At 35.9% G+C, this 23,768-nt stretch overlaps 1 protein-coding gene across 2 annotated transcripts in view; it reads right to left on the minus strand.

Annotated features, from left to right (window-relative positions):
* Positions 1-23,768, minus strand: part of LOC123534174 (uncharacterized) — a 134,326-nt gene that overhangs the window by 17,112 nt on the left and 93,446 nt on the right. For both annotated transcript variants that reach the window (XM_053519966.1, XM_053519965.1), the window contains 4 exons: positions 17,740-17,942; positions 16,710-16,816; positions 12,477-12,596; positions 513-603 (listed from right to left, as the gene is read on the minus strand). In XM_053519966.1, the coding sequence (XP_053375941.1) occupies positions 513-603; positions 12,477-12,596; positions 16,710-16,816; positions 17,740-17,942 (521 nt within the window). The remainder of the gene's footprint in view (positions 1-512; positions 604-12,476; positions 12,597-16,709; positions 16,817-17,739; positions 17,943-23,768) is intronic.

The raw sequence follows: 23,768 nt of genomic DNA on the forward strand, positions 1-23,768 counted from the left end.
GTATAAGTTTCCTGAAGCTTTTCCTTTCGTTTGCGGTGGCACTCAAAATTATGAATGGATGACGTAAGTTAAAAGATAGAACTTAGAATGTAACTTGATGGTTAAGAGGGGGGAGGTGAGGGGGGGGGGGGGGGTCCTTAAGATTCTCTTTGTAGAAATGGTGATGTGAACGGATAGACAACGAATATCCAACAATAACGAAACCGCACCATGAGCTTAAGGTACATATTATTTACCTTTTCAAAAATAAATATTTGCAATCTAAAGAAAACCCTAAAGAGACAAGCAAGCACAGAATCAAAATATGGATTTAAACCAAGACCCAGATTGTGAATATCCTGTATGATATATATACCGTTTGATATATATTAAAGTAACTTCTGTATTATCATATTCCACACTTACAGTGAGAAAGTAGAACTTTTGTCATTAGGATTTCACTTTCAATTATCTTGAAAAAAAAACAACAACAAAAAGCAACAACATATATTCAGTTCAATACTTAAACTTACCCTTCGGATTTATCATGCATATATGACATTTAGCGTGCCCATCTGGAACATCTAACAGTCTGTTCTGATTAAGGTCTCTCCACCAGATTTTCTAATTAAATAGAATCAAATATCATAACACACATCAAATTGGGATTCACACACTTTCTGTTTGTTGCCGCAGTAGTTCAAACGGGACAGACAGATACCAGAACAATGTATCAGAAAGAATACTATGGCTATTCAACAAAATCGATGTGATTCAATAAAGGTGCTATGCTGTCTTATTAAAAACCGTAAGGACTACGACTTATAGACGATATAGACAATAGGGGATGAATGTCCAATGAAAAATAAAAGGCTCCATGCGACAAGAATACCTCAACTAAAACATTTGACTTAGTATCATTTTACATTACATTTTTGGTCTGGGTTCGGTACATATATCATATACTAGTACTTTAAAGCTAATATGTGATTATTATGATTTGATCAAGTCCAACATGTCCTCTTACACCCAAATTCAATAAAATGGACCAACCCCATGTCGATCATGTATTTTAGCCACAAAAGACCTTCGTACTGCTTGCCAGTAGCCTTTCCAGTTACAAATAATTACGTTGACGTCTGGTCAGTAAAAAAAAATGGGTCAAATTGCCTAAGTGTTCGCACAGGGTGGTCGAAAAGTTCGATTTTCGGAAAAAAAACGATATTTACGTGATGTCGCTCGCTCCAATTGTAAATTTCAAGCATGTCTAATGCAAAACTCAGGCTTCTGTCTATATAGACAGCGAGCTACATCTTGTTAGACATGATTCGAGATATACTGTTCGGAATTTCGTCAATGTTGCTTTAATATGGCTGCTAAAAATATGCTGTGAATGCGTGTCGCCAGAATTTGATTTTTATCAAAATTTGTTGACACATCAATACGTACCTTGCTTCCAGAACATGTTGAAGTTCAGTCGTGCTTGAAAACGTGCCGAATACAAAGGTAAGGGTCATGCCTAGCAGGAAGATATAGGTTTGTTACCAGCAACTCCCGCTATTCTTCTTTACATGCTTCATTATTAGTGTCATCGCAAAAGTGATTTTTCTAGCGATATTTACGTGACTACACTTTCTTCAGCAAGTAAGCACTGCATTCGAACACTACTACAATACTCCGACACAGTGATGTTGGTACATTAAAATGTAAGTGCCCATTGTAAATAATTCGACAACAAGCTTTTCTCCTTCCCAAGTATGTAATGAAATGATATTTACGTTACCATTATTTACGTTACTGTTATTTGGTCAACGCCAGTACATTACGTACAAGCCTGCAGGAGTCTTTCCCCTTTGTTAATACTCCGCCATTTACTATATTGCCTACTTCCGTCTGCCATTTTTAAGTCTAAAGGCGCGTGCATATTCAAAAAATACAACACAATCGCATAGGAGTATCTTGAAAAAGTCATCAGGTATTTGGCATTAGCCGTTTGATGATTTGTTGTTTGAATTTAGATAAAACGTTGCCAACTGGATGCCTGATTACGTCCGTACTAGAATATCTTTGCATTAGCTAATATGTAAGGTGCACGCTATTCGGATATTTACGTTACCGCTGGTAACGTGAATATCGCAATAAAATTTCACCTGTCTGTTCGAATGTGTCCGATTTAAATAATACTAAATGATGTCTATTTCTTGATTAATCACCACAGAAAATATTTTCAATGTTTTTAAGTTTCATTTGGGCAACACATTAAACAGTGGATGCAAGTTTTGTGTATATTGATATGCTGACTAGAACTTGTTGGTTTTATTGCAGACGTCACGTTAAAAGTATTAGTTCTTGTGTTTAAAAGTAACCTATAATACATTATATTGAGAAAAATGACAAAATACATTAAAATAAGAGTAAATTGTACTATCCGGAGAGCTGCAGAGGTCGGTAACGTAAGTATCCGTATGGTAACGTAAATATCTTTGTTCTTTTCAGCATGGGAAAGAGCAGGGCAGAAATTCAAAAAGCATACAGAGAGAGAAAGAACAAGCAGAGGGTGATACCTACAAAAGAAATGAGAGCAAAAGAGTATTGAAGTACTACGTGCCTAGCAGTTCGCTGAATAAAGACAAGCTTAGGAAACGAAATGCTGTAGCTGCAGAAAGAAACAGAAAACATCGACAGAAGCTGAAAACTGCTCGCGGTACAGAAGAAAATACATTGGAGTCTACGAGCGGATATGATAGTATGGTTGGAGAACAGAGTACACCAATGATTGTGAAACTCCCATTCCGCGACAGAAAGGAAGCTCAACGCGCAATACGGAAAAAACGTGCACAGCAGAAAGTACAGCAACGACTTGCAGAACTTGAAAAAGAGAGAAAAGAGCTTAAGAAGAAGTGTAAAGCAAAGCAGAAAGTTATTGAAAGACTCTCAAAAAAGATGAAAAGCTCACCTCAGGCTGAAGAAGGTCCAATGACACCGAGAAGTCAAACAAAGCTTAGACTGTCCGAATTACAGCTTACTCCAAAAAGGGCTGAGAAAGTACGAAAACCGTTACTGCTTGGCCACGCGATTGCAGCAGAATTGTCAAATCAATCCAAAGATAATAAAGATCCAAAGAAGAAACACGGTTTACTGACAGAAATTGCTACGAAAATAGCACTTAAGTACAAGTGCATGAATTATCTTAGTAAAGCTACAGGAATAAACCGGAGGGTAATTGAACGTGCGGCAAAGCAAAAGAGAAAAGGCAGGCGTGACACAGCTGTTCAGAAAATGCGAGCAAATGTTCAGTCCTTCTATGAACGTGAAGATAATTGTAGAACTCAGCCGGGTAAGAAAGATGCTAAATTGTCTTCTGACGGTGAAAAGAAACAGATTAAAGTTCTAACAGACTATATAGAAAACCTGCATAGAAAGTTTGCATCAGAAAACCCCGGATGTAAGATATCTGTAACTTCATTTGGAAGAATGCGACCCAGTCATGTCCTGACTGCACGGTTTCTTGGAAGGCAGGCATGTTTGTGCATCCGTCATCAAAATATGGCACTGAAGATACAAGCAATTCGCAATGTTGGTGTTAAGATCAGCGCGAACCCAGAGGAGTCACTTGCGATTGATATCGCCTCACTAGTAAGATCGGAGTCAATGCCTGATGAGATAAAGTTCAAAGTGTGGAAACGTGTTGCGGATGATAAAGGCGTCAAAAGAATGAGGGTCATCGAAACAACACTGCCAAAATCAGAATTTGAAAAGCTTAATGTGTCTGAAATGACGGAGTTCCGGTCGCATGTTGCGCGTCTGCGAGAGCAATATAAGCAAATCTTTTGTTTGAAAGAGAACCTACCTGAACATGACGTCATAATGCAAATGGATTTTGCCGAGAACTACATGTGCCGATCCGTAGATGAAATACAGAGTGCATATTGGCATCAAACAGCTGTGACATTGCATCCAATAGTGGCGTATTATCGGGACGATTCTGGCATTCTGCAGCACAGAAGTTACGTCGTCGTTTCTGATGAACTGGCACATTCTACTGGAACTGTTTGGTCCATACTTGATATCATCTTACCTGAGCTTAAGTCCCTAGATCCCGAGCTTGCACGTGTGCACATTTGGACGGACAGTCCCACCAGCCAATATCGCAATAAGCACATGTTTCACGTTGTTGCCACGTCGGAGGTGCAGAATGGTGTAAGCATGATTTGGAATTACTTCGAGGCCGGGCATGGCAAGGGGCCTTGCGACGGCCTCGGAGGTACTACCAAGCGCATGGCGGACGCTGCGGTTCGAAGTGGATCTACATCAATTCAAGATGCACAAGAGTTTTATGCATGGGCCATATCATCAAGCATGTAAAGCGTAAAGTTTCTGTGGCTCGACAAAGAAACTACAAAGATAAAACATGCACATGTAGCCGCCCTGGAAGTTCAGGCCATCAAAGGCACTATGAAAATCCATGCCGTGCGTGCCAAGACCAGCGAAGTCCTCCTTACTAGAGATACATCTTGCTATTGTGACAAATGTTTAACGGGTCAGAAATGTGACTCCTGGACAAAGCATTTTCTGAAAGCAAACACCGAACTGCAACAACCTTCTGATGTACGGAATGCTGACAACAGCAGTACCGATCAGACAAGAAGTAATAACGCCGCAGAAAGTAACTCCGTTGATAAATGTTCACCTGCTGCTGATGTTCAAACGAATGATTTTATAGCATGTATGTACGAGGGCCAATGGTACATCGGTCAAGTTAGTGAAGTCCATGCAGACGATATCCATGTGAACTTTATGTCTTCATCCAGGAATCTGTTTAAATGGCCGTCTCCAGCTGACAAAATATGGGTTCTCAAATCGAATGTTATTTGCAAAATAAATGAGCCAGTTCCTTCTGCAAAATCAAAGAGATTTTTTAAACTTGCTGAAGAGGATCGCAACATGATTGAAGCACTTTCCTCAAGGTTTACTTAAACATGTTTATGACGTTAAGCAAAGTGCATCAAAACGTCAGCAGTTGCGGTCGGTTAACATTTGTTTGGTAATATTTACGTGATGTTAAAATATGACATACAGTTAAAACTGCAGAAATGTTACGGAATAACGACTGCAGAAAGTTTGGAACTTCCTTTATTTGGAGAATTTACTGTCCAGTTAAAATTCACAAGGAGTGGAAATCGTATATAGAAAAAAATCGTTTTCGATATTTACGTTACTAGACGTTTTCGTGTGATGACAGTTAGTCATTTTTTCTTATGCACTGACCTTTATAGCTTGGTAATAAAAGAGTTAAGCGTGCCGGTTGTAGTTTTAAAGATTTGGGTTTATTAGGCAAAGAATAATTTGGTTAATTTTCCGTCAAACCTAGCTTTGTCTGGTTTATCACCCTTTCTAGGCATTCATTGTATATCTTGGTTCGTCATAATATGCATTGTGCACGTTAACACATGCTTAACTTATTATATGTACTAAGGTGGACTTATAAACTTAAGCAGGTTAAAAACCGATGATGATTTACAGGCGAAATGCATGTCTTCTTATCTGCGATATTTACGTTACTGATTGTTTGCTCTTATCTAACGATTGTGCACGTCTTTTCTCCAATATTGCTTAACGTCATCTGTACTAGATTGGAAAGAGTGTACCACGGCTACATTTTTTCACAGAAACTAGTTAATTGACTGTACGAGTTTTCTTTGAACTTAAAAGTTTGCATTCGGTGTTTAGAGTTTTGTTTTAAGTTTTATGCATTTTAAAAATTACACTAGTTCTAAAAGCTCTTTTACGCTAAAGATGTTATATTAGCATAATAAAAATGTTAATGATTTGTTTTGTTCATCTATATATTTGATAAAAAATATCCATACATATATAGATTGTTCTAAATTAACCAGATATAACCGTTTTATATAACCCTGTCAATTTATATTTCTAACAAATATACCATTTATCCCGCGCGAGAGTAACTACTTTTAATCACCGGAATGAATGATTTATCCTAAGAGTAGAAAGGTCCGGGTTTCAGGAACATGTGCAGAAATGTTACCACAAATGGACCATGCAAGGCCTATTACGAAAATCGTAACTTAATTTTTCAACATTTTTATGTCTTGGAATTTCGGGTTTGGTCTATTTTATTGAATTTGGGTGCTTAATGTTATTACAAACGGTCGGATAATCTACATGATACTGGACAACGCGGTGGGTGTCAATACTCCAGTACGTAGTTAACTGAAACAAAACTAGTTGACAGTTGAATTTAAACACAAGTATATATCACCAAGATAAAGGACACATAAACCAATAGTGTGATACCCCGAAAGAAATGTTCCGCTTAATTTAAGTTTTACCGGTAATGTTTATCATATTGATATTTAAATGAGCTTCTGTGTAACACTTTAGAATCCAGATGATATCTGACTGGATCAATAAAAAGCCTTTCTGCAGTACATTTTGTCTCGAAACAACTTCAAACAGCATGATACATTCTCCATCAAATCAAATGAAATGAAACTGAGGATTGAAAGATGGACAAAACTTATTGGTGAAGAATATTTATGTAATTTCTCAGTGTATTTTATTTTAAGTAACTTTTCTGCGTTGATGTTTCTCTACATATATATTATCACGTTCCTTTTAAATCTGAACTGATTTGCTATACCCAAGATTAGTAAAATAGTCACCGATCTTGCCCTTCTCTGTATCTAGAATGGGTCAAATTGGCGTTGTCCGTCCGTCCGTCCGCAGCCATTTCTCAGTAACTACCAATTGGTAGAATTTCATTAAACTTCTTTTTTTTTGATTGGTCAATTTCCCTTAGAGTTATTGCCATTGAGTTAATGAAAAATCTACGTCTGCAGCCATTTCTCAGTAACAAGCAGGTAGAATTTCATGAAACTTGAAATAAATATGAACCAACATACTTTGATAATACCCGTCATTTTTTTTTAAACTGGTAAGTTATTGCCCTTTAATTGTTTAAAATCCACAGATTTGTACATAACAAACCAACCAATTGGTAGAATTTCATTAAACTTCTTTCATTCTTTTCCATGAAATTTATTATAAACATGTGAAGTTGTGTACCACACCTTGTCAATTGCCTTGGTCACATGCAAAATTGTACCGTTCCCACACGTCACTCCTCCAGCCAGTCATGCCCACCACCCAAATCATGCATCATGCATCCCCCTACCCATTTTTTTCATTTTTAATTTTCCATCAATATTTATAATCAACATGTAAAGTTTAGTACCCTCAATCGGTCACCACCGCTGCCTTCCCCCTCCCCCCCCCCCCTAAAAAAAAGCAAAAAAAAATCATTTTCTCTTAAATTGAGTTTGACTAATGAAATTATTTCCTTCTTACTCACACTATGTACCCAGATAATCTTAACTCTGTTTAGCGACCCTAACTCAGTGCCAACATGGCGGATGTAAAGCCAATACAGCTTTGTTTTCTATGTAATTTCGATGTATAAAGGAATATTTCGGTTGTTATATCTGTCTTCATTGATCAAGTGTATATTTATTTCAAAATGTATCATGTTTAATATATCAACCCTTGTGTTTTCAGGTGGAATACCGACGAACGAGGCAAACTTTTCAATGAAAAATTTTACTAAAAATCTTAAAAGATGCATATATGCTATTGATGCCTCTACTAATTTGTTGTTTGAAAGCAAAAATATACTGCTTTATAGACCCGTTTACACTATATTGTTAACCCACTATATGTTGAAACAATACATGTTCAAATGTACTGACAGCGAGAAAAGGGATAAAAACCTAACTTCGAACTGATAAAAACCGAACTCAGTTTACATGAGGAATGGATAAAAACCTAACTTTCGAAGGATAAACACCTAACTGACTAGTATTTTATAGAAATAAACGAGTTGACATGTACATGGTCTGATTATTGTAAACATTACTTTATTTTATTAGCGGTATTGTCTTCAAACTTTGTCATTAATTTATCAAAATGTTATATGTATGCCCACTACAGTCAAATATTTTTTCATAATTTTAGTATTATGCATATAGCAGTGTTTGCAAAAATCTGGATAAACCCTCGAAAATAATTCAATATAAAAGTCAAAATTATTATATAATTATATAAGAAATTATTTAATACCACCGATGTTCGAAGTTCTGTAACCCCCAACCTTCTCTCCCTCCATCTCTCTCTCACACACACTGTTTCAGAAGAATTGCGTTTGTTTCAAATCTTGTATATCTTATAGTGTAAGAGATTTTATAGAGGTGCTAATGGAATAAGCTGATATTGTTTAAATGGGATTAGATTTAAGAATAATTATTAAATACCCGTATGATATTTTTTCAGACGGTAAGAAGGAAAGAAAAATGTGTGTGGGGGAGGGTGGGCTGGGGGGATGATCATGGACTGACAGGGCAGGGGTTTCGAAATCCACACATGTTTCACTTGTCCACGGACACTTAAAAATCAGCTTGTCCACAGTCAAATTTCACTCGCTCGGATTTGTAATATTAAACCTTCAAGAAACTGTAAATAGACTGGAAAGTTCTTTATTTAGGACAATGATAAGAAAAGCATATCACAGTAACTGTGGTAAAAAATAAGCTGTTAAAATATTTGCCTTTTAAAGTTTATAAAAGTCTGAAATCGCGCAAGTAGGGTTCGGGATCTTTTGATGCCATGCCCAAAACACTGTCCACGCAATGGTACAAAGCCAGATGAATTCAGAGAAAGACTCTTAAAACATTCCAACTTGTTTTTAGTCATACTTGCGAACTATGTGTGCTTTTGATTTTCATTTGGCTGCCTACTGGCTCCCATATTTCCTTTGCCAGTGACTTATTGTCTCAGCAGATTGAATTCTACTAACAAACTTGTCGAAATATTTTTTTTAAGTTGTTTACGTTTCTGATTTTTTATCCTAGTCACCGAGTTACAGTGTGCGCAAGACCTAGCCAAAGAACAAATCAGATCATGGAAAGTGATGCTTAAAGACACAGATGCATGTTTTTTCTAAAACTGCAGCAATCGAGGGACTCTCAGCAAGTACATCACGGATTTCATACAGTAAATTATCTTTATCACCTCCATACACTTGAAGCAACACACAATCTAAATGATATTTTTTGTTTTCTCATTTTATACCTGAACAATTCTGCTTGTCCGCAGACACACAGAATGAAAAATGCACTTGTCTGCCGGCAAAAAATCACGAGTTGGACAAGTTGGATAGAGGGATCCCACATCCCTGCAGGGGTGGGTGGGTCAAAGCACTTCGAGCATCTATAATTCATACATAAAGCACAGACGAACAGCTACGTTTTCGTTTGGTTAGGTGTTTATCCATTCTAAGTTCATATTTATCCAGTACTGTTTCCTATACCAGTTAGGAATTAACCGCAAATGGTCTGATTATTGTAAACATTAATTTCTTTTATAAGCGGTATTGTCTTCAAACTTTGTCATTAATTTTACAAAATGTTATATGTATGCCCACTACAGTCAAAAATTTTTTCATAATTTTAGTATTATGCATATAGCAGTGTTTGCAAAAATCTGGATAAACCCTCGAAAGTAATTCAATATAAAAGTCAAAATTATTATATAATTATATAAGAAATTATTTAATACCACCGATGTTCGAAGTTCTGTAACCCCCAACCTTCTCTCCCTCCATCTCTCTCTCACATACACTGTTTCAGAAGAATTGCGTTTGTTTCAAATCTTGTATATCTTACAGTGTAAGAGATTGTATAGAGGTGCTAATGGAATATGTTGATATTGTTTAAATGGGATTAGATTTATGATTAATTATTAAATACCCGTATGATATTTTTTCAGACGGTAAAAAGGGAAGAAAAATGTGTGTGTGGGAGGGTGGGGTGTGGGATGATCATGGACTGACAGGGCAGGGGTTTCGAAATCCACACATGTTTCACTTGTCCACGGACACTTAAAAATCAGCTTGTCCACAGTCAAATTTCACTCGCTTGGATTTGTAATATTAAACCTTCAAGAAACTGTAAATAGACTGGGAAGTTCTTTATTTAGGACAATGATAAGAAAAGCATATCACAGTAACTGTGGTAAAAAATAAGCTGTTAAAATATTTGCCTTTTAAAGTTTATAAATGTCTGAAATCGCGCAAGTAGGATTCGGGATCTTTTGATGCTAATCCTAAAACACTGTCCACGCAATGGTACAAAGCCAGATGAATTCAGAGAAAGACTCTTAAAACATTCCAACTTGTTTTTAGTCATACTTGCGAACTCTGTGTGCTTTTGATTTTCATTTGGCTGCCTACTGGCTCCCATATTTCCTTTGACAGTGACTTATTGCCTCTACAGTTGGAATTCTACTAGCAAACTTTTCGAAATACTTTTTTAAGTTGTTTACGGTTCTGATGTTTTATCCTGTCACCGAGTTACAGTGTGCGCAAGACCTAGCCGAAGAACAAATCAGATCATGGAAATTGATGCTTAAAGACACAGATGCATGTTTTTTTCTAAAACTGCAGCAATCGAGGGACTCTCAGCAAGTACATCACGGATTTCATACAGAAAATTATCTTTATCACCTCCATACACTTGAAGCAACACACAATCTAAATGATATTTTTTGTTTTCTCGTTTTATACATGAACAATTCTGCTTGTCCGCAGACACACAGAATGAAAAATGCACTTGTCTGCCGGCAAAAATCACGAGTTGGACAAGTTGGATAGAGGAATCCCACATCCCTGCAGGGGTTTGTGGGTCAAAGCACTTCGAGCATCTATAATTCATACATAAAGCACAGACGAACAGCTATGTTTTCGTTTGGTTAGGTGTTTATCCATTCTAAGTTCATATTTATCCAGTACTGTTTCCTATACCAGTTAGGAATTATCTGCAAATCTAAACCCAGAAGAGATGTTTATTGAACAAATACAGTTGATAAGTAAGGTCTTATTGCAATTTCTGGTACTTTAAAACAGTTAGAAATATAAAACATGTTCATTTTGAAGACTTCTTTGAGTACATATTAATGAATTCAAGCCACATAATTTGACTTGTCGATTGAAATATTTAGTACACAAAAATGTTATCAATACAGGATATTATGGCTATCAAAAGTTTTACGCTAACATTGAATACCAACATAAAAAACATGAAAAAACACAGGGAAATTAACTACTGTAACATACATTGTCTTTCTTTCAGCCATGTTGGCACCAAGTTAGGGTCGTTGATCAGAGTTAGGATTATCCGGGTACATAGTGTGTTACTAGCATCCTTAACTTTTTGCCGGTTATATTTTTTTGCCATTCCTCAACACAAACCCTTCGGCGGGGGATACCAATTCATCGAATTTGCTTGTTTATTTTATGTTTACAAGTTTTATGCTGCAACTGTATTAAGCGTAGCAGACACACTTTTCACAGTCCTTTTTTCTTCTACTAAATAAAATTTAGACGCCAGTAAAGATTCAATGTTATAATACCAAAACGTCACATTTTTGGTGTCAGCAGCTGCATGAATGTAATCAAAAAGGCTTTGTCAGTGTGACAGGAAAGACTGCAGTAATGTATACAATATAGATCTTTGCCATACGTCGCTTTAGAACGACGTCATAGCCTGACACAGCAATAGTATTAAATTACTTTTGTACACCGTTACAAATCGCATCCATAAAAGTTGCGATCGTACTTTATATGAAGAAAGGTACATCAAGTCTGGTGTTTTCTAAAGTTAAAGCCACTGTTATACAAAGAAAGTCTTTGCCAGTGTATTTGTGAGCAGGAAAGACTGCAATAATATATCCTGTTAAGGTCTTTCCCATACGCCTTATTTGAACGACGTCATAGAATGAGACAGCAAGTGTAATAAATTACACCATCCCAAATGGCATCTAAAATATTGCAATCGTATGTTATATGAATAAAGGTACATCAAGTAAAAGTTTACTCAATTTAAAGCCATTATTATATCGATTTATGATGCAAATAACCCGTGAAGATGTAATACTCAAAATCACATTTTTTGGTGTTACGCTGATCCTTCATGCACATATCTCGCTGTATTTTATCTATTCCTTTTTACTATCAAATGTCACATGTTGTTCAATCATGTAATTAGCCACCTATTTATCAGTAATATAAGGTAGAACATGCATTACTGTATAAATGAGTACCGACAAAACTCAAAATCCGCCTCCTAAACGGTTCTTATGTCGTCATTTCAACGAAGAACTTGATATTTTTTAGAACATTTTACTTATTGTCGATTGAAACACAATGACTTCGCAGCCGTATGCATTTATTCAGTTGTTTCCACTCTGCTTTTTACAAAGATATTGGCCAGTTTACTCACCGTGTGTTCCTGAAGCGGCGATTTCCGCCATTTTCTTGCACATTCTAGTGTTCTATTTTGTGCATATGATCTGTGATATCCGTATGTTAGTGTAACGGTGTGTATACTGAATGAAAACTTTATAAATAATACAAAAAGATTTACTTTTATTTTTTCAACCACCTTTGTGTTGAACTCTTTCAAACTCAAATCACGTGTTTTCAAACACTCTTCGGCAATATTAGCTAGATCTTTTGCTTTATCCTTGTACACCCAAATGGCTGTCTGTAATAAAATGTATAATAAAGGTAAACTTCCTTTCACACTTTGTATGCCTGATGAAAGTAAGGAACACAACATTTCAAATTTTGAAACGAATAACATGATTTTGTTACGAATATGCAAACGGACATAGGTATCTTTAACATCTAAGAAACTCTTAGTACACAGAGGAACTTTACTTGTTTGTCTAATATAGATTTTACTCTGTATTTCACCATTTTTTAACCTAACCAGTATTGCTCTATTCCGTAAAACCGTTGGCTTCTTAGAGAGTGCGTGTGTGTGTGTTCGGGTTTAACGTCTTTTTCAACAATCTTTCAGTCATATAAACGACGGTGTCTACTTGTAGCAGTGAGCACAATGCCCAACTTTATAATACTGCCTCACTGGAATATCACGCCGTAGACACGTGGCATAATACCCTACCCAGTCACATTATACTGACACCGGGCTGACCAGTCCTAGCACTATCCCCTTAATGCTGAGCGCCAAGCGAGGAAGCTGCTAGTTTTACGTCTTTGGTATGACGCGGCCGGGGATCGAACCCAAGACCTCCCGCACTCGAAGCGGACGCTCTACCACTAGGCTACCGAGGCGGTGTTGGCTTCTTAGAGGACCTCCCACATGCATAAATGTTCTGTATAGCAATAGCGGTTAGCATCAAAATGCTAAATTTACAGATGCTGGCGAGACACCACTAACAAATGCTTCAGATTTAATATTGGTATTTAAATCTCGACTGATTAATATTTGATCTCTTTGAGCAGAATAGGAGCCATGTTTTAATTACTGAATTTAGGAACCATTGGTCACTAGCTAAGGATTTTGATTTCATACAAGATTTTCGTTAGAAGTAACCACTTACACCTTTGGGGCATAGTGCTAAATGTCACTGAAGACCTCATTTGCTTCAATGCTATTTCAAACTATCCGGAAATTTCGTTTACTGGCATTCATGACGTGACGAACATGCAGGATATGGCGAAAATAGGTCAATCCTTACCTAAACAGTCCGGTGTTTGTGCATGTTCCAAAGTATCAGGACAGCATAGATAAAGGCCCCATATATGAATATCTAAGTAAGCAATGTAAATTAGGGCATGGTATTTAAAACACAACTAGATGAACGTCCATAGGCCACTGGTGCCCCAACTTCTTATCACTGTACATAGTTTCATACCTCTTTGTTAAATATCTTTTTAAGACATGCAACACAACGTTTTCAGCACTTCATGAGAATTATTTTTCACTAAGTCAAAGATCATAACTCTGGTCCTGCAGAGTGGAAATAAAACTCATGTACATAAAGTCACATGCTAAATAATGTTGCAACACTGTTTTATGACGCTAAGGTATTTTCAAGATACACGCAAAACAAATATTTAAGCACATTATTTGTATTTGTTACACCATAACTCAGATCTTGCTTAGGCCTTAAAATGTCTTGTTTCTTGTCACGGGTTTAAAAACAAACTGGTTGGCAGGTAAGGATCTTTTTAGTAAACCACAGCATAAAAAAGCAAATAAGAAAACATATGAACTGAAAAAATGCACAAACACCGGACTGTATGCCTTTACGCCTGTGGTTATGATTGGATTGTACTTCAAAAAATGATCCTGTTACGATTGCCCAAAGCTCAGCCAATTCTGTAGGAAATCTGTCCGTTAGATAGTACAATCATGTACATATTTAATTAATCCAGTGTTTTAAATTCAAAACGGTACAAAAAAGACTTAACTCAAGCACATGTCGCGCTGTTGTAAGTCGCCGCCATTTTGAAAATTTTCAATCGGCATGTAAAACTTAACTTTCAGCATGATCTTATGCATCAATCATAAGTTATTTCTCGATTGTATTATAAACTACTCAAAATTTATTTCAAATACGGCCAATTTCAATAAATGAATTGCCTGGGTGCTGTGGATGAAAATTGATTCCGCGGACGGTCTGAACAAAATATTGTTAAAAGATCCCCCAATAAGTTTGGTATTGTTTTCTAAACAATTTACACATTGGACAATTGACACCTTTGATAATGACGGACTTTATTATTGTACTAAATATAAACCGAGACGACCACGTGTAAGTCGGCGCGTCGCATATGTCAATTAATATACGACGCTCCGCCATACTTCGGTTTGTGGCGGTGAACAATATTGAAAATCATCAGAATTTTGTTTGACAAAGAGCCAGAACTTTCAAACTCGAGACGCATCACAGAAAATTTCCGCGGGTCAAGCCGAAGCACGGGGCATTTTTTTTTGTGCTGGTCAAATATGAGTTCTCCTCAATTGTCGCGGCACTATGTTTTGTTTCTTAGATTGATCGTTTTGGGCCGAAAAAAATACGGTCGTGGGTAAACAAATACGATCGGTTGGGTGACAAGAAACAAGACTTTTTTGGCCTCAACGAAATTCTAAACGAAAAATCAGGTGCACAACTCCATATGCTATGTAACAATGCTCTAATATTTTATGACTCTTAAGGCAAAAACTTATTGAGATCCATGCGACAAAATCTTGTAACTATGTCCTTTGTGCATATTTTCACAAAATCAAGGCCCATGAAACTAGTCTTAAGTAAAGAAATTTCAAAACAAAATCACAGACCCTAGTTGACCAACATATATTTTTACGCCATTTTATGTATACTTTTACTATGTAAAAGGTCATCAATCTGGACGGAATAATTGAAATTTCAAACAAATTCCAGGTGCACAACTTTAACATCATGAATAATTCTTGTATTGTTTTATAATCTTAGGTCAAATACTTTTTTGAGATACACGAAACACAAACTTTTAGGCCCTTTTTATGATTTTATTTTCTAAGTCAAAGGTCATAACTCTGGTATGGCTGTGTGAAATCCAAATTAAAAGACCGGGTGCACAGCTTCAAATGCCGCACAATAAACTTATGAGGTTTGATGACAGACGCTTATATGGTAGTTATGTGGCTGCTCCTTTGTTCCCTCTGTTGTTCTTTTATCAACTTTTGTCCACATATAAAGAAACAGAATGAACAGAATAACTGTTGTCTCTTGTTCTTTTAGTCAGTTATCTATCCTACAGTATGTAAGGACAGACTTCCGGAGAAAAGCACATCTATGTGCCCCAAATACTATTAAAAATTTATATAAAAACAAGCTCAAAAGAACTATAAATCCATGTACTCAATGCCTTTGCAGAAGACGAGAACCAAGAAAAACATCATTAAGGGCCTAGGCAAATTGGCCAGAAGACAAATATCAAAGCAGCTCAAATTTTAGGCCTTAAACACTGTCTATCATGGAATCGTCCACACGATCAATTAGGAAAGAATAGTGTCCAAATGTAAAAGCAATGGATGAACACCAAACATAACTGGGCTAAAGCCTTTTAATAAAACGTTTTATAACTTTACTAAATACGACTGGAAAGTTACAGTGACCCAAACTCTTACGATGTTTTCAAACAACATCCTAAATTAAAATATAGGGTTTGATAAACTTTGTCGCAGCCGTGTTTTTGAATCAAATTAGAATTACGATTGTAAAATTTAGCAAACTACGTAATGTATATTAACGGTAGGCTTCCTGAAGTGGTTAGTTTGAATTTTTTGATTACGTTCATTAAAACCCTGAACACGAATAAACGCTCTTGAAAACTGAATTAATCGAGAAATATATATCGGATAATATGGCCTAAGAGATATGCACAGAGGGCACCTGGCCTATGATAATGTCGTTGTGACGTTAACCACAACAAAAGATAAAACCGTAACCAGACAACAATTTCTATATACAGCTTGGAAACATTATAACGTATCTATATAGCACTTTTCAGGACAAAACCGTTCAAAAGTGCTTTAAAATACAAATGCATTAATTCAGGGTTGCAAATTCATTCTCGAGAAAAGACACAGTGCAATCTTACCAGAGGGATTTAGCAAAAGATGGACCATTCAAGAAATCTTGACAGATGGCCTAGCTCTTTGCGACAGTCAGGATCTTTAACGTGCTCGTTACCTAGCACCAGTACACGCAAAACTTACCTTCCTTTGAAAAAAAAGTTCTGGCCTCGTAGTTGTAGAAAGAATATTGTAGGAACATATAATCAGAAATAAGCAATATCTTACACTGAGGTTTTTGAGAACTTCTTCAGGTTCCATGTTCTTCAAGTACAATTTTTTGCCATTATTTTCATCTCCTTCAGGTTTAAGACTTGTCAACATTTCACGGATAACTGAATGTGAATGCAAATATTAAATTATTATAGAAATATGAAATGTAATAAAAGTGGACACACAAAAACAATTAATATACTATCTAAAACGTCACTGTTCAATATTGGTGATCACTGCCAGGATGTTTCAAAGGTACGAGAGACGTGAATTTATGTCACTATTCACTATGTCTTTTTTGTAGATAAATAGTTCTATTTCTGTGGAAATCAATTTCAAGAATAATTTACAAAAAGAAAATGAGTAATTTTAATCGTACGTTTTTCAGAGATATCAATAAAATGTGTGCAGAAGTTACCATGAAGGGGTTCTATTCCAAGGAAATTATTTTATGTCTCATAACGGAAGACACATTTTTATGATCATATTTATTTAACAGTAGACTTTGTTATTGTTTCCCTTGTTATGACATGGCTGAGACCGATTATACCATTGTTGTAAATTTCTTTTAATATATTCAGCTAACTGATGGAACGATTGAAAAGGTTTATTTTTAATACAGAAAGTATCTTGTACTTGCATAACTTTCATAACATTAACAAGAGCTATCACTAAGCGCCTTGACCTTTGACCTGGTGACCCCAAAGTCAATAGGGATCGTGTACTCAATAAGTACTATTAGCATGTGAAGTTTGAAGGTCCTGGGTGCAGTGGTTCGCGAGTAAAGTGCCTTCGTGCAAAAAGTTAACATTGGCCCCTGTGCTCTTGACCTTTGACCTGGTGACGCCAAAGTCAGTAGGGGTCGTGTACTCAATAAGTACTATCAGCAAGTGAAGTTTGAAGGTCCTGGGTGCAGTGGTTTGCTAGTAAAGTGCCTTTTCATGCAAAAAGTTAACGTTGTGACGAACGAACTAACGAACGAACGAACGGACGGACAGTTGAAAACTAATATGCCTCCCTTCGGGGGCATAAAAAAGACACTCACTGACTCCAAAACTATAGTAATCCCAGCTCTGTGTAGCAGTTTTCCTTTCAACAGCATCAGGATGCCAATATTCCTCTCTTCTTGTTGCAGTTGCTGTCTGGTCGTCTATTTCTCTTGCCAATCCAAAATCAATAAGGCGAGCATTATATTTAGCATCAAGCACAACATTTCTAGAAGCAATATCCTTATGAAGAATGGCCTTCCTAAAAAACCACTCACAGGTTATGCGGGATGGAATAATACTAAAATATTAATAAGATACATTAGCATTCAAAAATCAAACATCAATGTCGTAACTAAATGTCATTAATATCCCCATACTGGTTCAGTGCCTAAATCCGGACAGTGCTTAATTATTCGGACACCGTTTAAAAATGCTTTATGATCATGATTTTTTACTGAAATGAACAGGATCGTCGCAAACGAAAACTTTGATGACCAGCTGTCAACAACAGTGTACGAATGTAAGCTTTTCCAGAGAAAACTACCTTCAAATATCCGCATCGCATAAAGTTAACATTGTGTGTGTGTTGGGGGATGACGTCATACAGCGCGCGCCAGTTATTTGAGGTGCGACGAGGTACTGATTAAATAAGAAAAATATTCTGCCTATTGCAGACGACTCTTTTTGTTTGCTGATCGAAACTGATGTAAAAACATGTTTTAGAATTCTGTACTACCCTCAGTATTTATTTAAAAGATTTAACCAATTTCTGTTACATATCAATTAATACAATAGAGAAAAAATGCCAGCATTTTGCAGACAAGGGAAGCTATTCATTAGATAAAATCGGCGCAATGTCATTATAATGATCCCCGTAGTTGTGTCAAAATGTATAACGACAGCGACAGAATCTAAAAGTAAGAAAGAATAATTTTAAACATTAATTTTTGCTCATATAAATTTTATTATATTATTGTAAGTTAGAAACTAGTCCATATGATCACGTGATGAACAGGTAATAAAATTTTATTCGGACGGAGATTTTTGTATATATTTACAGGACTGTATTTGACTGCTTTATTTTAAACGAAGTCATGTTTATTTTTATTTTTTGGGTGCATATATTCGTTGCATTTTATACCCAAATAGTGTCCGAATATTTAAGCACTCTGAAGGTCGATTTTGACAGCTTTTACTGGCCCAATTCGGATGACATTTTTATGATGAAATCAGCAATATACGATTTTGTTGTTTTGCAAAGAGATTTATAAAGAACCTAAAATTATACAGTTAAAATTTTATGCACGTGTGGTTTCATAATGCAAAGTTACTGTCAAAAACCCACCAAAAGTGTCCGGATTTAGGCACTGGACCAGTATACCTTTTTGACAGAGAAAATAAGTTTTGGTTTAGTAGCAATTAATTTCCATTCATCCACTCCAAAGAATACGTAAACGTAATTTGCGCAAAACACTTGAGGCAGATTAGTCTAGATGGGACTAATGGTGTTTTGGCGCTAACCTTCAGCACATCTTCACTTCCTTACTATTTTGTATTAATCGCTGTTCATAAATCGAACAATTTATGTTTAACGTACTCGTATATGACATTCTGGAGAAAGTAAAGCTTTGGAATATATTGTTTTACTGTTGTCGGGATTGAAAATACTTATGCAGCAGCGTATCCTCTGCTTTCCAAAAAATATAAATCCTCTACATCTACAATTTATGGTGATTATGTACTTAAAGTGTCACTGTAATTCATTCATAACACCAGAATTAGTGTGCACAACATACTTGAGAGGAATGATGGGAACTGGGTGTCCCCAGGCGTGGTACATTCTCATTGAAAACGGCTACATTTCATAATGGTCATATGTACGAAAGTAAGTGCCCCCTTAACGTTCGTTCTTCCATGAAAAATACATGACATTCAAATCTACACTTCGTGATGCTCATGTGTATTAACTGTCACGGTAATACTTAAGAGATGGTGCGGGCCGAAACAATGCATATGCCTTCACTTCATCCTGATTATGTATATGTAAAGATTCAAACAAAGAAACAATCTTTCAGGAAAGAAATCCCGATAGCTGCTTTGTCTATAACAAATATGCCAAACACATCTATACTTCATGATGATCAACCGTATGAAGTATAATTTGAATCCAACATGGAAGTAGTTTTCTCGACAACTTTGATAGAGAACTTGGAATTGGGCATCAACAATCAGACTATTAGCCTAAGGATTCCTGCAAAGTTTCCTTGCAATGTATGGATATTCTACGACACCAGAGCAAAACAAAAATTTATCATTTAAAGTATAAGTTCAAACTTTAAAACGGTGATGAATACGGTCCCAGCACTCATCAATAGTTCATTGTCTTTTTCCATACTAAAACATTTTACAATTACTTTTAACAGGTCAAGTTTAGGTCTTTAACGTATTTTGAAATTAGTACTTTGATATTTTCTCACTTAAAATACAGTTCCTTTTTATAAAATGTAACTATCATGACATTAGAGATGTACTCAGTAATCTGATGTTAACAGTAATATGTAAGACTTTTGTTTCAAAATGTATTATAAAGAATTTGTTAAGGACACCAGGGAAAAACGAGAAAGAGACACTCTTACAAGTGCAAGAATGTTGTCTCTTTTTTTTTTTTGAAAAGGTAAAAGGTGAAAACATTGTAAACCATCCGACTTGTTTAGCTGATCTGAGTCCCTGTGACCTTTTTATTTGCAAGACTGAGGGAAATGCTTTCTGGAAGGAAATATAAGTTGAGTTATAATATAATATAATTATAATATAAGTTAAAAAATCTTGTCAGAGCCATTTATCAGCGTCTCCAACAGATACCAAAAGAAGACTACTAGGAAGAAAGGTGTCAAAAATATGTTTCGGTTAAGGGGGGATACTTTGAAGGTTTGTAATAATAAAAAAAAAAATTTGATAAAACGCAACACTTATTCACTTACGGCTGTACTTAAAATTGCTAAACCAGCAATTTTGTATGTAATTTACATCTTCTGCTCTAAGTCTTAATTTCATCTAAACAGAATTATACACATTAAATGGAAACTTACATAAGAAATATAATCAGATCATATTGAAAGATGTAAAGGGAAAGTGTCTGGTGTGCTCTTGATGTCCGTAATTCGTCTCTTATTTAATGTCTTACAGGTGTCATAAGCACGTCCGCGAGTTGTTGTTTATTACAAGCTAGGGGTATACTAGGAACTAATATGTGATATAGATATAAGTTAGTATGAAAAAATGTATTATTATTGTCTTTTGTGTGCTGGTAGGGGTGGCTTGATGGAGTTTTGGGGATGATGTCTGGTAAAGAACAAAAAAAAGATTGATGTACATTTATTTTGGGGTGGATTATGACTTACGTATAGCAAGAAATATGAGTGAAAAAAAGACAAGATCAAGTGGGCCATCATCGGCCATGATGACCCTTTACCGCTCACCTGAATTTAGTTGATTGCTTAAACTATTAAAAGTTTTTTTTCTAAATAAATACAGGCAGGTAATGTGTATAAGTATGCCTAGAGATTTCAAAATTTTAACTTGCGTAGGCATTCTTTGAGGATGGACGACTACCATGTTAAACGTTATGTATTAGGTTTCACAAGAAAGACTTGGCAGATAGGCGCCCTTCAGAGGCCCTTTATAGTGAAATAAACGATGTCAAAGTTCATTCGCTGCATATTTTCACGTGTGTCACATAAAATACCTTGTTTCTTAGTCCTTTATTGGTGTAGAAGAACAACAGTGGTATCAAAATGAAGTCAGGGCTTTGTAATTTGTGATTTACAAACAATAATCAAATGTTCTCATTTACATACATATGAATATTCATGAAAAATGGGCAGATTCGTTAAAATGGAATTTTCAAATAAAACAGAGATCAAATCTTTACTATTTGTGTTTATAAATAGACAAAAATAAGTGGACAAAAATGAGTAGAATTACATTTGAAACATAACTGTTTACAAATGTATATCTGTTTGTATTTTTTTTTTGCATGAGTAAATACTGTTAAAAGAGGACGGGGCTACATTAATCATTAAAAAGGAAATAATAAAACTGACAGAATTTACATATTGTTACATATAAACCATATTTTGAGATAGTATGATGTTTTGGAATAATGTTCTTGATAATTGTTAATTGCTATTCAGCTCATTTGCATACTCATGGATTTTAATTAAAAAATATCAAATATGCATTTAAAACGTTCATTTGATACACATATAATATCTGTTCTTTACCATTGATAAGAATCGTATCTGTTTATAAATGTCCAAGTAAAGCTTTGTAATATTTCATGCATTGAGAATATTATTAGTATGTAACACTTATTTAGATACATGTTTGTGCTGCACAACGTAGTTCACACAGTTCAATCTTGCTCATAGTCTTTCCTCTATACACAGTACCAGAATATATTGTTTTAAAAATGTCGACTTTACATTTCTTCAGTTGGTATATAAAAGACTCGCATGCACATTCAAACATTCAAACCTGGTAAGATCGGTAGCATTTACACCTTGAAGTGCCACATTTCGTCTTGCAATCCACATTTGTATTTGATATGTTACTTTGGGCATTATAGGAACATAATCATACATGTCACTCATGGTATCCTTTGTATACATGCAAATTTAGATCTATTACTTTACGCTATCGATGTAAAGTTGTGAGGCGAATTAGTATATGTCCAAACTTACATATATGTATAGCTAGAATAGCCTGTCTGTATACACAGGATACACATGTGGTCAGTCTTTATAACCCTGATACCCATAATGACCTAAGGTACCTATAGTTGCCTCTTTGTATGCCAAGGACACTCATAGTGTATCTTTATGTATAGCTAACCTGACCTGCAAGATAACCATGATACCCAGAATGACGTGTATACCTTGGATAAATTGTCTTCCTTTCTGTATACCAAGCATATCCGCATTGGCATTCAGCCCTGACAGCTGTATGTATACAATGGATACCACGAGAGGCATGTTTCTACACCTAGGATACCCCCAGTTTTCCGCATATATAACCAGGATGACCTGTATTTATACCCAGTATACCCAGAGTGGTCTTTATGTATAGCAAGTTTAATAATAGCGGTACACAATATCCAATGGTGGCCTGTTATTGTAGCCAAGAAGTCCTGACAGTATACCAAGGATACCCATATAGACCTACCTCTATACCTTGGAATCACCACCGGCATGCATTTATACCCAGGATATTCATAGTGGTGACATTAAGTAAACAGTCAGGATGACCTGTTTGTATACCCTTGATACTCAAGGCAACCTACCTAAGATGCCCTCAGGTGACCTGTCTATATACCAAGCATACTCAACGCATATACTAGCCTAGTGTATAGCAACGATGGTCTGACTGTATACCCGGGTTTTTGACCCAGAACGGGATATCCATAATGGCTAGTATATATGACCACAATGACATGTTTGTATATCTAGCCTACACAGAGTGGTCTGGACCTATAGCTTGGATACATAGTTAACCTGTCTGTATACCAATGCCATCCAAAGTGACCTGAATGTATAGCAATGATGGCATGTCTATGTACCAAATATACTCAGAATGGTGTGTATGTAAATCGAAGATACCCTTAGTAGCCTATATATACAACTGTGTAGCCCGGATGACATGCCTGTATACCCAGAATATTCAGAGTTATCTGTCTTTAAAGCAAGGAAACTCGGTTGGTCCTTCTATATGTCCAGAATACCCAGAATCTGTATATTCAGTATACCACCATTTGCCAGTATGTACAGTATGTATACAGGGGTAGCCAATATGACCTGTATGTACAGGATACCCAGATCTTGATACCCTTGATACCCGTAGTGATCTGTATGTATAGCCAGGTAACCATAGTGATCTGTATGTATAGCCACGGTGGCCGTTCATTATGCATAAAACATGCAGAGTGAATGATTGTATAAGTAAGATACCCATAGTGGAGTGTACATTTATGTATACCCAGTATTATTTTCCTATATAACTAGATACCCATGTTATCTGTCAATGTATC

The sequence above is a fragment of the Mercenaria mercenaria genome, chromosome 12 (assembly GCF_021730395.1).
Source record: "Mercenaria mercenaria strain notata chromosome 12, MADL_Memer_1, whole genome shotgun sequence".
NCBI lineage: Eukaryota > Metazoa > Mollusca > Bivalvia > Venerida > Veneridae > Mercenaria > Mercenaria mercenaria.